Here is a 13,993-nt window from a genome sequence, read left to right as displayed (position 1 = left end):
CACATCTGTAGTGTGCTGTGAACAGAAGAAAATGTGCTGTGGGAAGGGGCTGATGGGATAAACCAGGGGCTGTTCACTGTCCTGGCACAGTTTAACAACAGCAGCTTGTCAGTTAAGACAGAGCCATTGTGCAAGGGCTCCTGGGCGCAGAGAGGACCTGTGCCCTGTGAGACCATTGACTCCACTGCTATTGCTAAGAAAGGTTGAGGGCCTGAGCTGGCTTGGGGGAGGAACAAGCTTGCTCTGTCCCTTCGTGGTTTTGACCTTTGAGGGCATCAGAAGTGAGGCATGGCGTGCCTTTTCCTGCAGCCTTCCCTGCCTGCTTGCATTTCTCTGGCCCCAGAGAAGGTGCTTTAGGAAGCAGAGGGGACCGCAGCGCTACGTGCCTGATGTGTCCCATCAAATCCCCTCGTATTCCTGCTGTGAGGGCGGATGGATGGAAGGCAGTCACAGGCCAGCTCAGGGCCCCCAAGGTGACGAGCCTTGTCATTGCAGGCCCGTGAGTCCTTGCATCAGGAAGCCAAAATTTAGAAAAAGCCCTTATATATGCACTCAAGTTCCTCTTTGAGTCAGAGGTGATCTTCAGAAGCTCCAGAAATGGAGGAAACCAGAATAATTAAATGACTTAAGTCATCGCCACCCTGCTGATTAATTGCAGAGGGCCCCAGGCAAGCCTCCCGCAGCACAGCCGTGCACTCCCCTGCTGAAAGCTGCTCGGGGGAGTGTAAACCAACACATGGAAAGTGGGGGAAAGTTTAAGATAAGCAAACAATGAAAGTGCAGATGATTTAAGGCACCCTCATGGCCAGCAGCATGGGGCTTAAGGTCGAGTTGTGGACTCTCGACCACTCTGTTTCCCTGTGCGGGCTCTGCTGGGATTGCTGACTCAGCCATGAGGGCTTTGTGCTGGCTCTGCCGGAGCCAGTGCCGTGATGGGAACACCGGTGGATGCAGTTTGCTCTTGTGCCGTGAATGCATGTGGGAAAGCTGGGTGTTGATTAAAGCACAACAGACTTTAGTTAATGGACTCAGCTACAACTATATTTTGCAGGTCAGCACATTTTATCCTCATTATTTTTTGTGGTTTCATTCTTCTCCACCTTATCTGTTCTCAGGCCTGAAACACGGGATCAATATCCAAATAAATTTATCCAGAGAGATGACACAGATAGGTTTTACATTCTGAACACGTTATTCAATCTACCAGGTGAGTCTAATACGAGCCAACACAGGCCTGATAAGTAAAGCTTTGTTAATGTATTATTCAGTTATCTGTTTTGGGTTTTTTTTGCATGAACTTTCTTCTTTCGGGCACTGGGCCCAAATTTAGCTGGCTGTATGATGTTATCCTTGTTTTAAAATCTTACTTTGTTTTTTTGCAGAGACCTACCTATTGGCTTGCCTAGTGGATTTCTTTACTAACTGTGACCGGTACACTAGGTATGTATTCCCTCTGGTTCAAGTTGCTGATGGTACAGTAAGATTGTTATTATAAAGAGCAATACAGCACAGATGGAGATGTTCTTAACATCAGTGGAGGCCCCTCAAGTGGTTTTGGTGGAGAAAAGTTCAGTCCTCATATTGTTTTGACGTTAAGATAATTTAGTGGTGATGAGATGCTCTATGTGTACATCAGAAACTGGTTATGAGGGTCTCCTTCACAGGGTATATCCGTATCACCATACTGACTGACACTGGTATTTGGACCAGCTTCTAAGACCACACGCTTATTACAGGATGATTACAGGCACCAGACAGCTCATTTTGAACCCATGTCCATTGGAGCCTTGTTTGAACTGGTAACTGAAAGGCTAAATTTCCTCAGCCAGTTACCACAAGTCCCTCATGTCATAATTGAGGACTTTGTTCCCTCAAAGGTGAAATGCTCAGGCACAGTATGGTGTAAAAGGCTGTTTGTGCAGCATGAGTATTTACCTAGCTTTCAAATAGGTATAAGCATAAAAACAAGCTGCGGTTTGAACTGGCAAACGTGAATGCTGCTGGGCTGCTGACTCATGTCATGGGTCATCTTTGTGTATTACTTGAGTGGAATGCAAAGATTTAATGGGATTTTACCTGAGAGCAGAGGAACTGTATATGCCGACAATCCATCAGGTGAAGTATTCTTTCTTAGGACAGGCGTGGTGATTGCTGTCATAATAAATACAGCTCTGCTTAGTCCTCCTTGATTTCTCCTGATGCAAACTCTCATGGGTGTCTCAAAGATACCTCCACAGTAGAGGAAGTTTCTCATGTTAACTCTAACTGTTCAACACAGAAGTGGTTCCTCCTCTTAGCAGCAAGCATTACATTGAGTTGATTTCCATGGCACCTCCCTGGAAAGGCGGGGAAGGAGCAGCACTGTGCTTACTTTCCCGGTGCCATTCATCTTTTGTGAAATGCTGCAAACTGCACAGTCCCATTTTTTTTTTCCATCTTGTAATACTGTGGGGAGAAATAAGAGCTGCAGTCACAGAGAGCTGTAGTAGTGCTATGGAGGCACAGGCCCGCAGTTAGGAACTTGCATCCTAAAATTTTAAACAAATGTTCTTGGGTAACACACAGATCCCGTTAAACTCTGGTTGTAGCCTTCTTTCAAGTGTGAGCTGTGGTAAAGTAGTAAATAAGAAACCATTATGGTAAGAGGAAAACACAAGCTCCAAACAACATTTTGAACTGTCTTTCTCCTTGATATTTCTCTTACCTGCTGGGATTGCCCGCTACAATCTCTCTTTCTCCTCACAGCTGTGAAACTGGGTTTAAAGATGGAGACCTCTTCATGTCCTTCAGGAGTATGTTCCAGGACGTCAGAGATGCTGTTGACTGGGTTCATTACAAGGTGATTGCAAGAGCTCCTGGGGATGTCTGTAGTTGTAACTGAGTTAGAGGGACTGGTTTGTAACTCATGAGTTAAGATGTGTTATTCCACTTTTGGGCAAGAGCCCTGCTTTGCCGCCTAGTGAGCAAATAATAAATTGCAGTTCTATGTGAGTAAGTCAAGATCTCGACTGCCCTCCTGGTACTGGAGCATATCTGTCTTGGCTTCCTCTTCCTTTTTATTGTGCCCAGATGCCATTTCTGTAGTGTAATTCATGGGTTTTAGAACGTGATGCCATGAGGGTATTTGCATTTACAGTCCACAACTTGTACATTGTTGGAATTATTAAAACAGCATTTTACTGTACATGGTTTACATTGGTACCATCTTATGTTATCTGAAAAGCACCTGCATTAAGCAGAGAAATACATCAGCTCTTCTCTGTTTAGAGAGGAGAGGCAGGTCATCTTTTTCACACACTTGTGCACAAGTTTAGAGTATAATTTTGTGAGCATTAACAGTCAGGTTAAAGACCTGATTCTCATGTTCTTCCTCATTCAAGAGGTCTGTTGGGGTGGGATGGAGAACCATCACAGTTGTACTTGTGGTGGTCCTTTTAGCCATGCAGAAGTCAGGAATCTATTTTTCTTTCCTTATGCAGTGTTGTGTGATACATGTTGGAGTTGACCTTTGAGTAAAGCATATTATGGTCAGTGTTGGAGACAGGTCGTTGACTGTCTTGTTTGGTATGGCAAATCTATTTTTTGTTTGTTTCTATTGTATTCCCTTCTGAAAGGGTTAAAATGCTGTTGAAGTGGATTATTTACCATGGTGAGGGAATCGATGGATCACAGAGTTTGTGATGGTCCCTGCTACTCAAAGCCTCTCATCTCTAGAGTCACTGGTTCAGATTCGCCCTGGTTTGTACTTTCACAGCATTTTAAAGTGTGAAAGTTGGCATTACTTTGATGTCTCTTACATCATAAGTTTCCATTACCTCACTGGCTTCTGTTGTTTCTATTTCAGGGATCGCTCAAGGAAAAGACCCTTGAGAATCTGGAAAAGTATGTGGTGAAAGATGTAAGTGTGAAGTTACTTTACTTGTGCTGTGTGACATTCTGTACTGAGTGAGCAGGCAAGAAATAAACATGCTGATTTGCTTTACTAAGTCACAAAACAGATAACGCTGTGATTTCTATTGTAATAACCAAAGACAAAGTGGAAAGTTCGGACGCAGCCTTTATTCTGAGCCAGTGATCCACATGATTTCCTATTCACGTGCACGTTTTTTACCTAAAATATAAAAGCCAGAGGAAATGTTATCACAGGACACAGGTGAATACGCTGGCAAGCCTCGTGTTGTTTCTTTTGGTGGTGAAAGCAACTATGTTCCCTGCCCATGGTTTCTCTCCAAGAGAAAGACCTCTTTTTAAAAAGGAAGAGGTGAACATCTTTCTAGACAGAAGTATTTCTTATCCATCCAAAAAAAAGGTTACATGCATTTAACCATGAGGGACCGAGGGAAAGATCCTGACCAGTGTCCAGCCTCTTGATGGCCCCAAAATGTGTGTTCAGCACATCTGATTTAGCAAGCTCTAGTGGTTCCCTTACTTTTGCCCTCTCTGCAGTATGCAGGGCCCCTCTGGGCCACTTGCAGTATAATTATTCTTTAGTTTAGATGAGCGCTCTGGTAGAGTATCACTTTAAAGCAGTTAACCTTGTTTCTAGTTACATGCCTGCAAAATTCTTAGGAAACCGTTCTGTGAGGTAATCAGCTACTCTGGCAATGGACTGAGATTTATGATTCAATAAAAATAGCCCTAGGAATAAATTCTCCCTAATTTGAGGTTGGAATTGTAATGCGCTCCAACTTGTGGCTTGTGTGAGCTCGGATTTCACCTGCCTCTGGGCCCATTTCGGGAATGGACTTGGAGCTGAGGTAGCTGCTCCAGCGTGCCTGGCACGGGGCAGATCAGTGGGAGCAGCACAGGGTGCCTGGCACTGTGGTTGGCAAAGGCACCGCAGCCCAGCTGAGCCCTCGCCTTCCTCCCCTGGGCTGTGCTCTGGAGGGGTGTCAATGTGGACGAACCAGCAGCTTTCCTGGCTCCGGCCAGTGCAAAACACATGAGTTTGCTTGCTTGATGGTTTGGATTGCATTGTTTTGTCTGGTGGGATCATAGTTGAGAGTGCTTTTGCCCATGATGAATCTCTGTAACTTTTGCGTGTGACTTGTACATCCCTTGGCTTTCAGGGGAAGCTGCCACTGCTGCTCAGCCGCATGAATGAAGTTGGGAAGGTGTTTCTCGTCACAAACAGTGACTATAAATACACAGACGTAAGTGCTGCTTGAATTGTTGTGTTGGTATATAATGGAATAAGCAAAAGCCAGCCATTCATTGGCATGGGGTTTGGTAGGACATCTTCTGGTGCAGAATGGGATGTTTTCTAGGCTAGGTGTGGGATGGTTTAGTGGTGAATGCAGATTAGGTCTCGAGTCATCTTTTGTAGTCCCGGTTCTGCTGCTGACCTAGTATGGGCCTGGTTTAAGTCCCTCTGTGCCTCACTCAGTTCCTCAGCAATTAAAAGGCTGAAAGAGAAAGTGATACTCATTTTAGATTTCAGCATCCTTTAAAATGGAGAACTTCCAAGTGAGATAGTCTGAGTACAGACAGGTCAGCAAAGCCACGGCCCTGGAGAAGCCTAAGAGCCAGCAAGAGCTGTCAGCTGCGCTGTAGGAATAAACACGGCTACTTCAACTCCAGGTGAATGTCAGGATGTTGCAACACTGCTAATCCAAAGATTTATAAGCCATTTTAAAGCATTGCACGGTATACCTGATGCAGTGTGCAGATCTCTGAGGCAAATGTGTTCCTTGATTCTGAAAATTATTGGTTTAATTCCTGTCGCGTTAAATTCCATCCATTCATTTTATCTCCAAATCTTATGCTGACTTTCGTGTAAATCCTGAAAATAATGTTCTGTAACCTGAAAAGGTAAAAGCAGAGAAGTATGATTCTATAAACTAACAAATGTGCGTTTAAAACTGCATCTTTGAACACTTTCTTTCTGTTTTTCAGAAAATTATGACTTACTTGTTTGACTTTCCACACGGACCAAAGGTATGTGATTTCTAGACTGCAGTTCCAATAGAAAATGATGTGCCTAATTATCTGTGCAGCTGGAAAGCATTTTAATCCCGCTTCATTGGCTGCATGGGATTAGTTGCTTTAATCTGGTTAAAACACACTTGGTGTTTTGTGTCCTATCTGAATGGGATCAAAGCAAATACAATATAACAAAAAGAAAAGAGGCATCATCTGGTCTGAAACAATAATCTGTGTTAATGATAACATTATTTTAGTGATAACCCATTTTAACTGTGGCATTTTGCAACCACATTTCTTAGAAATCTTGCACAAGTTTTTAGGTCTTGTTAAAAAAAACCTTGATCGAGGGAGTTTTATAAAACAGCAGAAACATTTATGTCTGGTTGTGCCATAAATCACCATCACTATGGTGACTCCAAAAGTTTTAGTCATGCTTTTTCTGGTTTTCTGAGGTCAAAACTCAGCCCTGCAACTTTTGAAGAGAAGCTTATGAGCTGAATTTATACTGCTTTCTCAGTCTCCTGGTGGTAGGCTCTCTCACACTCAAAAGATGTGTTTTCACACTGTGATAGCTCAAAAAACTCCTTGCTGTGGTCTTGATCTCAGAAAGAGTGGAAACAGGGAGCAGAAAGGGCTCATGAATGCCCAGTGTCCTTTGGGCAGGGCTGTGATTCAAAGCCGTGCCCCGTGGAATAGAGCCCAGACATTTTCCCACTGTTTGCAAATGTACCAGCGTGGCCTTGTAAGGCTGAAGCCGTGAAGTCGCACGTGTGTGGATCTACGCAGGATGTCACCTTCAGAAACAGTGACAGCAGTGTCATTTACAGCATCTCTTTACGCGACAGCTGTGCTGTGCCATGGATGTTCAGTGCAGTACTCCTGTCTCACACCACGTCCTCAGTCCTCACTGCTAGGCTGGGTTGGGATGGGCTTGCCGCAAAAGGGGAGTGCTTTAGGAAATGGCACTGGGAACCCAGCATCGTACCACAGGAGGCAAGAGCTAGGGGATTTTGATGAACAGCAATGTCACAGGGTCATAGCTGTGGACAAAGACACTCCGGTTAAACTCCCTGGTGGTTGATTGTGTTGTGCCTGACTCTCGGGTTTGTTTTTGCCTTTGCAGCCTGGGAGCGCCCACCGGCCGTGGCAGTCCTACTTCGACCTGATCCTGGTGGATGCGCGAAAACCCCTCTTCTTTGGGGAGGGCACTGTGTTGCGGCAGGTGGACACAGTGAGTGGCACATGGAGGGCAGCCCTATGGCTGGAAGGGCTTGTGCACCTCCCGTGTGGTGTCTCTTAGTGGCAATGGGCAACACAGTGTTTAGACAGCACCTGCCTTGGAGATGGTGGGCTGGCTTCTCCTCTTAGTGATTCCTGAGCATCCCCATCACCTGGGGCACAGCAGAGCTGGAGGCTTTGCTGGCTACCCTAACATACCACAGGTGGCAATAGGAAAAGAACGTGGAAAGCCACCTCTAGGCTGCCTGGGAGTGAGGGAGAGACAGAGTAAACTATCAATAGGACAGAAAAGACCCAGACCATCAGCTGTTCTGTACTAACGCAATGTCTCCTTCCTCAGGTGACCGGGAAGCTGAAGATTGGTACCTACACTGGCCCGCTGCAGCACGGCATCGTGTACTCAGGAGGTGAGGCAGGAACCTTTCTTGTCCTATGGAGTGGCTCTGACATGCCCTCCTGGCCTTTAGCCACTCCGGCTGTGAGAGGGCTTGTGCCAGGCGCTAGGCAAGGTTGTTTCCCGAAGCGCATTGCACTGTGCCCTCTGCACACTGCACCAGCACTCCATCATCATCGCTGCCTAATGCAGGGAAGAAACGGACCCATTCCTCCTCAAACGCCCTTTTCTTCCTTGCCAGGGAGGGTCTGGGAAATGCCATTGCAGAGCTTGTGGTAGAGGGGGAACTGCAGCTGACGCAATGCAATGTTTTCAGCTGTCCTTACAGTGCTGCCACCAGTGTGACCGGGCTTGGAGGGTCCCCTGAGCCAGGCCAGGGCAGCGGGTGGATGCACAGGGCTGTCTGTGATGCCCAGGGATCCATTACTCTTACATGGGGTGGGAGGCAGCATAGCCCCTCTCCTGCTGCCATTCATGTTGAGGGGGGTGTGGGCAAAGCTGCCCCTGTGTGAACTCCCAGGTGGGTGAGCAGTGCCCTGTGCTGCCATGGCCAAGCAGGGCTTGTACATTTATTAGTGGGGGTTTCTGGGAGGAAAATGCACCTGTCTGTTCCTAACCCTGTCCCTCTGAAATGAGCCACACGTTTACTTTTGGCTCCCAGTTATGAGCTACGCCATTCTTCTCTCAGGCTCTTCGGACACAGTCTGTGACCTGCTGGGGGCCAAAGGGAAGGATATCTTGTACATCGGAGACCATATCTTTGGAGACATCCTCAAATCCAAGAAGCGCCAGGGCTGGAGGACCTTCCTGGTGATCCCTGAGCTGGCGCAGGAGCTGCACGTTTGGACAGACAAAAGCGGTCAGCAGCTGGGCAAACCCCAGGCCAGGCTTTGCTCTTGCTTGCCTGGTGCTGCACCCCTGAGTAGGGGTGCAGGGGAGAGATCACCTTTTCTTGCTGCTTCTGCTTTTGGCCCGTTTTCCCTGGGTCGGGGTGTTGGTGGCAGGAGCTGGGGCAGCTCTCCGTGGGCTGCCCTCGGGGTCCCAGTCCTTTCGTGTGCCCTTTCCCGGGCCACCTGCATGTGATCAGCCACGTGCTGACTTGGACGGGGAAGGAGCTACAGCTGGGTGGGGTTGAGTTGTTCCTCATCCATAACCCTGCCCCAAAACTCCTCTTCCTCTGCCCATATGGAGCCGTGGCTTCTCTGGTAGAAAGTATCTGACAAGACACCTGGGTTATTCTCCCTGTAATGCCAGAGCCATGACTGCTCTCCCATCTGCAGAGAGTCCCTGCTCACCAGCTGCTTCCTCCTCCTTCCTCCTGCTCCCTCTGCTGTGCTGCTGCCAAAGCGCTGTGTGTTTCCCATCCTCCAGTGCTACTGCTTTTCTCCCAGGTTTGCCCTTTGGTGTGTAAATAGGTCTGGGGGTTATGCAAGTTGCCCCATATCTGGTTGGAAGGTTTTGGTGAGGGCTGTGAAGGTTCAGCCTCAAAAACAAAAGGGGCAACCAGAAACCAAGCCCAAAGCTCTGCCAGTGGCACAGAGCACGATTGAACCCTCTTCCTGGGCAGTGAGATGCCACGCTTCTTGAGGCAGCGCTCCCCATGCCATGCCAGGGAAGCGGGCAGGATAGTGGGTTTGCTTTCAGCCCTTTTCATTTCGAGAGTTTAAACTTACCTTTTTTCCTTTTCTTTTCTGGATTTTCCAGCCCTTTTTGAAGAGCTGCAGAGTCTGGACATTTTCTTGGCCGAGCTATACAAGTGAGTGTTCAACCAGTGACAACTTTCATGCTGCCTCTCCCAGCCTAATGACAGCTAATGAGTGGCTCTGATGAAACCTTGGGGTTGGGTTAGCGGCACTGCTGCCGGAGCTTTGACTCAGGCCTGGGCTCTGCCCACGACACCAACCCTCCCCTCCAGACCAGCCTCCCTCCCCCGAGCCCCCATCCCACAGCATCTGGTTCTGAAAGGCTTTTCACACCATGTATTTACCTTCTCGCCTGTAACTAGGCATCTGGACAGTAGCAGCAATGAACGCCCTGACATCAGCTCCATCCAGAGACGCATTAAGGTACCAATCATAAAAATCCCTTTTCATCCTTTTGGATCCCAACGGGCTTGACAGCCCAGCCCCGCTGAAATGCTTTGCTCTGCCTTTGGGTGGGCACGGCAGGCTTGGCAAAGCCGTTCTGTCTTTGTGGATGCAAAACGGAGGAGCTTCTCGGCTCACTGGTGTCACTGGCATTCCTAAAAGGCAGCCTGGTCTGGAATTGGGTCTCCTTCCTCATGCACACAGCAGCACTGACTGACGGTGCTCACTGCTCCAGAACGGGGCGCTGCCACACGCAAGCTTGGAGGGGCTGTAGCCTGTGGTTCAGCCAGCGCTGGGGTGCCAGCCTGGGGCAGGTGCTGGCCCTGAGCCCGCTGCTGCCTTCCCCTCCGTTAGCTGGGACTTGGCTGTGCTCTGATGCCGCGGGATACGAGCACGGAAAGCTTTGCTGGAGATCCTTACAGATCTCATGTAGCCCCCAGCCCTCAGTGCGCTCCACTTCAGTGTTGTCGTGGCTCCGCGCTGCTGCCTGCCCGGCCCAGGATCTAACCTGCCCTTTGCTTGTAGAAAGTGACCCACGACATGGACATGTGCTACGGGATGATGGGGAGCCTCTTCCGCAGCGGCTCTCGGCAGACCCTGTTTGCCAGCCAGGTGATGCGCTACGCTGATCTCTATGCAGCCTCCTTCATCAACCTCCTCTACTACCCCTTCAGCTACCTCTTCAGAGCCGCCCACGTCCTGGTGAGTTGCAGACCCCGGGTAGGCGGGCACGGGTCCCAAAGGTGCCTGCGCTTGCGTTCGTTAACACTTCCACAACCCGCCAGCAATGGGAACGGCACCTTGGAGGGCTGGGTGGCATTTGGTGCACTGTGGGCCAAAGGGTCCCGTTCTGGAGTTCGCTCTCCATCTGTCTCAGGGACTGGGACACCCCTTGTCATCTCCTCTCTCTCTTACATTTGTAGATGCCACACGAGTCCACGGTAGAGCACACACACGTCGACATCAATGAGAAGGAGTCGCCGATGGCCACGCGCAATCGCAGCTCAGTGGATTTTAAAGATTCTGACTACAAGCGGCATCAGCTGACCCGTTCCATCAGTGAGATCAAACCGCCCAACCTCTTCCCCCAGGCACCTCAGGAAATCACACATTGCCACGATGAAGATGACGATGAGGAAGAGGAAGAGGAGGAAGAAGAGGAGGAAGAAGAGGAGGAATAAGAAGGAAAAAGCAAAGCATCTCTGAAGACAGACCGTGACTCTAGCAGTGATCAGGAGCGAATTCCTTTGTTGGGGCCCTTGGGGTGATGGGTTGGGGGGGTGTTGATTCTTGCAAAGGCACATTTTGAAAGTGTTCGGAAACTTTTAACAAATTAACACTAATTAGGAGGAGACCCTTGTTTTCGGTTTTGCAGATGGTTCAAAAAGCTGATGGGTTCTGCCTGGGTGGTGCATTCAGGTTGGCCTGCCCGCCTGTGCTGTCATGCTGCTCCCATTACATTTAGGGATGCTGCATGTTTCTCCCTTTCCCACGTTGTGTTTCATTTGATGGTCATTTGAACGGCGTCCTGTGAACGGTTTTTGCCATTTGTTACATTTGCTGTGGAGAAGGAAGGGATGTGCTGGGCCCTGCAGGAGACAAAATGATCTGAATTCTCCTGCCCGTTGGGTTGCTGCCCTTAACCCTCTGCTGGCGGGTTACAAACTCCCCCCTCCCCGTGTTAGCCAGGGTGTTGCCGCGGCTTCCAGCACTCAGTTCACCTTCTGCTTGGCGTGAGTTTCTCTGTGTGAGTGGTTCGATTCCTCCGGCCATCACAGATGGCGGTGGGATTCCAGCTCTTGCATATCTGCAGCTGTACACGTTTCGGCTTGTAGGCGCTTGTTATCCTCTCCCAGTGTTCCAAAGCTCTCTTTCATCACCGGCATGTGATGCATGATTTCCAACGCGTTTCTCAAACAGCTGCGCCACACACTGTGTTCTCCGCTCCTGTAGTTTCAGCAGTAAATATTAACCCAGGAGCTTGAAGCTACTGCTTTAGCGTTACGTTAGTTGGTTTGTTTTCCTGCTGCCTGTTACTGACCTTTCTGTTCGCTCAGCTTTAAGAAAGTGAAGCATCCCAAAGACAAACCCAGCCACCATCTGGAGTGAAAGGGGTTATTATTCCAGCATGCTGCGGGCCACGCGTGTCTGCCCTAAACTAGGAAACAGCACGTGCCACGGGGCCAGTCTGGAAACTCCAGTCCGGCTGGCAGCCGCCCTTGTCTTTGGCCTGGCTCATGGCAGGCTGTGGTGGACAAAGCTGCGTCCCCAGCCAAGGAGAGCGATGGCTGCGGGCTGCCAGGTGGGGACGGGGGTGGCCGAGGGTGCGCTGTGGGGATGGGCAAGCAGTCCTTGTGCCTGAAAGCCAGCCCAGGGAAGGCGTGGGGCCAGCGTGCAGCTGGGCAGCAGTGCCCTGCGATTCTCCTTCGTGTTGTGGGCGCAGCCTCCCTTACTCCAGCCTGTGCCGTTCGCTGTGAAGGGATTACGAGGGCCCTCTTGTAACAAATTCGACTGTTGTTTCAGTACCATAAACTCATTTAATCTTTTTATTTTTTTTTTCCATTTTAAAGTACCTTAGGAGAAAATAAAAAAAAAAGAAAAACCACGCCACCAACATCTGAGCAGGAAACGCTGCTGCTGTTGTGGCAGTTGTTCAAGTCAATAAATGATGATGTTTCTAAGAAACGCCTGGTGCTTTGTGGCGCGTCGCTGAGATGATGAGGGCTGTGCCGGGGGTGGCAGGGAGAGCTGGGACGGGTCTGTGGGGGTCCCAGCGGGACGGGTGCTGAGGGCGAGGGAAGCAGCTCTGGGAATTGTCTGTGTGAAGCCCAGGAGAGCAGTGGTTGTTTCAGGGCTTGTCTGGGGACAGGGGGGCAGGAAGCGATGGGGGGGGCATGAGGCTTTTGTTATCCCCACCAGCTTCAGGCAGGAGACACGGGGAGACAGAGAAAGATTTTGGCCTGGATTCAGAGAGTGAGGAGGGGCTCTTCCATGGCGGAAAGGGCAACCCCCCCCACCCTGCCACTGCCTCCAACACTGCGCCTTTCCGGGGCTGTTTCCCACAGGCATAACCAAAAGCCGCTCTCCACAAGGCGTGACCGGTGCCCAGGGTGGTACAGCACGGCCCACGCTCACCAGGCGCTGGAAAACGGATTAAACAGAGAACAAGCCGGGGAAGGCCAGTGCTGCCACAGCGACAGCACTGTCCGGCCTCGCCGAAAGCTGTACGTACCCTGCGCCCGGCCAAAACAGGGCCAGCCCTGGGGACAGCCCACCACCTATGAACAAACCCTTGTATCAACCAAACCAGGGCAGATGAGGCCCTGCTATCAGAGCTACCACCGAAGGATATTCAGTACCCAGGGCCCAAAGTGCCAAACGGAAAAGCAACAGTAAACAGCTGCAGATGGCGGCCAACAATCAACAGCCGATGCTTCAGGGACTGCTAAAAGCCCCAAACCCAGCACTGGGGTCCTGACTCATTGATTTTGGGGGCTGGAGAGCAGCTAACGCGTACCCACAGGGAGGTTGGCTGCAGGAAGGGTCTGAGGGAGCTGTTCCCGAGCCCTTTCACTAAAGGCCATGCTGGGCTTTGCTATGTTTAAACCTCATTTCTCCAAGTATAGCCACTTGAATTTTTTCAGCTTTAGCTCAGCAGCTGGGAGGGCGTGCGGCTGCGGGAGGGGAGGTCTGGGGAGCTCCGTGCATTCCTCCTTCCTAACCGGTCGCCACAAATAGCTCACTCCCAGCCCAGGGCTATTTCTGACTGCGATGGGGAGAAGACTCCTCAAGGCTGGAGCAATGGAAAGTATTTGACCCTCACTTGATGGTGGGAAAGCGGCGGGCAGAGCCTGACGGACAGAAGCGCTGCTCTCTGCCCAGCCCTGTGCCCCTCTGCCCCTCCTGCCCTGCCTCCGCGATGGTGGTGCAGTAGGAAACCACCAAGCAAGAGCCAGGGCAAAGCCTCTTGCCCCGGCTGGCAGAGGGGGCATGGTCGTAGCCCTGTTTTCCAGCCCTCACCGCTGGCAGGCAGCTGCCTGCGCCTCTAGCAGCCGGTGGCCTGGCAATACCCGTGTCTGCAGCCGCTCTGCAGAGCCCACAGGAAAAGCCAGTGAGAGCCGCAGCTGCTGCGAGGCTCCTGCCGCTCTCCCCGCGGTTTCCCATCCCAAGGGACGGCCACGGTGGGAGCCAGGCGAGCCCTGGGACAGGCCTCACCCCCTGCCCTGAGCGCTCCCTGGCCTGGATTCCGATTGCCCCAGCAGCCGCCCACCCTCGCTGCTCCGCAGGGACCGAGGGGGCTCACAGGGGCTGCACCGAGCAAAAATCTACCAGGGGCCAGGAGCCCGAG

General features: G+C 50.5%; 1 protein-coding gene across 7 annotated transcripts in view; it reads left to right on the top strand.

Moving 5' to 3' along the window:
* NT5C2 (5'-nucleotidase, cytosolic II) overlaps positions 1-12,330 on the top strand; it is a 67,213-nt gene extending 54,883 nt beyond the window's left edge. For all 7 annotated transcript variants that reach the window (XM_074592471.1, XM_074592470.1, XM_074592476.1 and 4 more), the window contains 13 exons: positions 1,116-1,207; positions 1,383-1,440; positions 2,746-2,839; positions 3,845-3,898; positions 5,070-5,153; positions 5,896-5,937; positions 7,049-7,156; positions 7,505-7,571; positions 8,247-8,417; positions 9,263-9,314; positions 9,564-9,624; positions 10,171-10,347; positions 10,569-12,330. In XM_074592471.1, the coding sequence (XP_074448572.1) occupies positions 1,116-1,207; positions 1,383-1,440; positions 2,746-2,839; positions 3,845-3,898; positions 5,070-5,153; positions 5,896-5,937; positions 7,049-7,156; positions 7,505-7,571; positions 8,247-8,417; positions 9,263-9,314; positions 9,564-9,624; positions 10,171-10,347; positions 10,569-10,826 (1,318 nt within the window). In that variant the 3' untranslated portion in view covers positions 10,827-12,330. The remainder of the gene's footprint in view (positions 1-1,115; positions 1,208-1,382; positions 1,441-2,745; positions 2,840-3,844; positions 3,899-5,069; positions 5,154-5,895; positions 5,938-7,048; positions 7,157-7,504; positions 7,572-8,246; positions 8,418-9,262; positions 9,315-9,563; positions 9,625-10,170; positions 10,348-10,568) is intronic.
* The last annotated feature ends 1,663 nt before the right edge of the window (positions 12,331-13,993 follow it).

This window comes from Larus michahellis, chromosome 6, assembly GCF_964199755.1.
Source record: "Larus michahellis chromosome 6, bLarMic1.1, whole genome shotgun sequence".
Lineage (NCBI taxonomy): Eukaryota > Metazoa > Chordata > Aves > Charadriiformes > Laridae > Larus > Larus michahellis.
The sequence above is the reverse complement of the archived record's forward strand: the minus strand, read 5'-3'. Positions and strand labels throughout refer to the sequence as shown.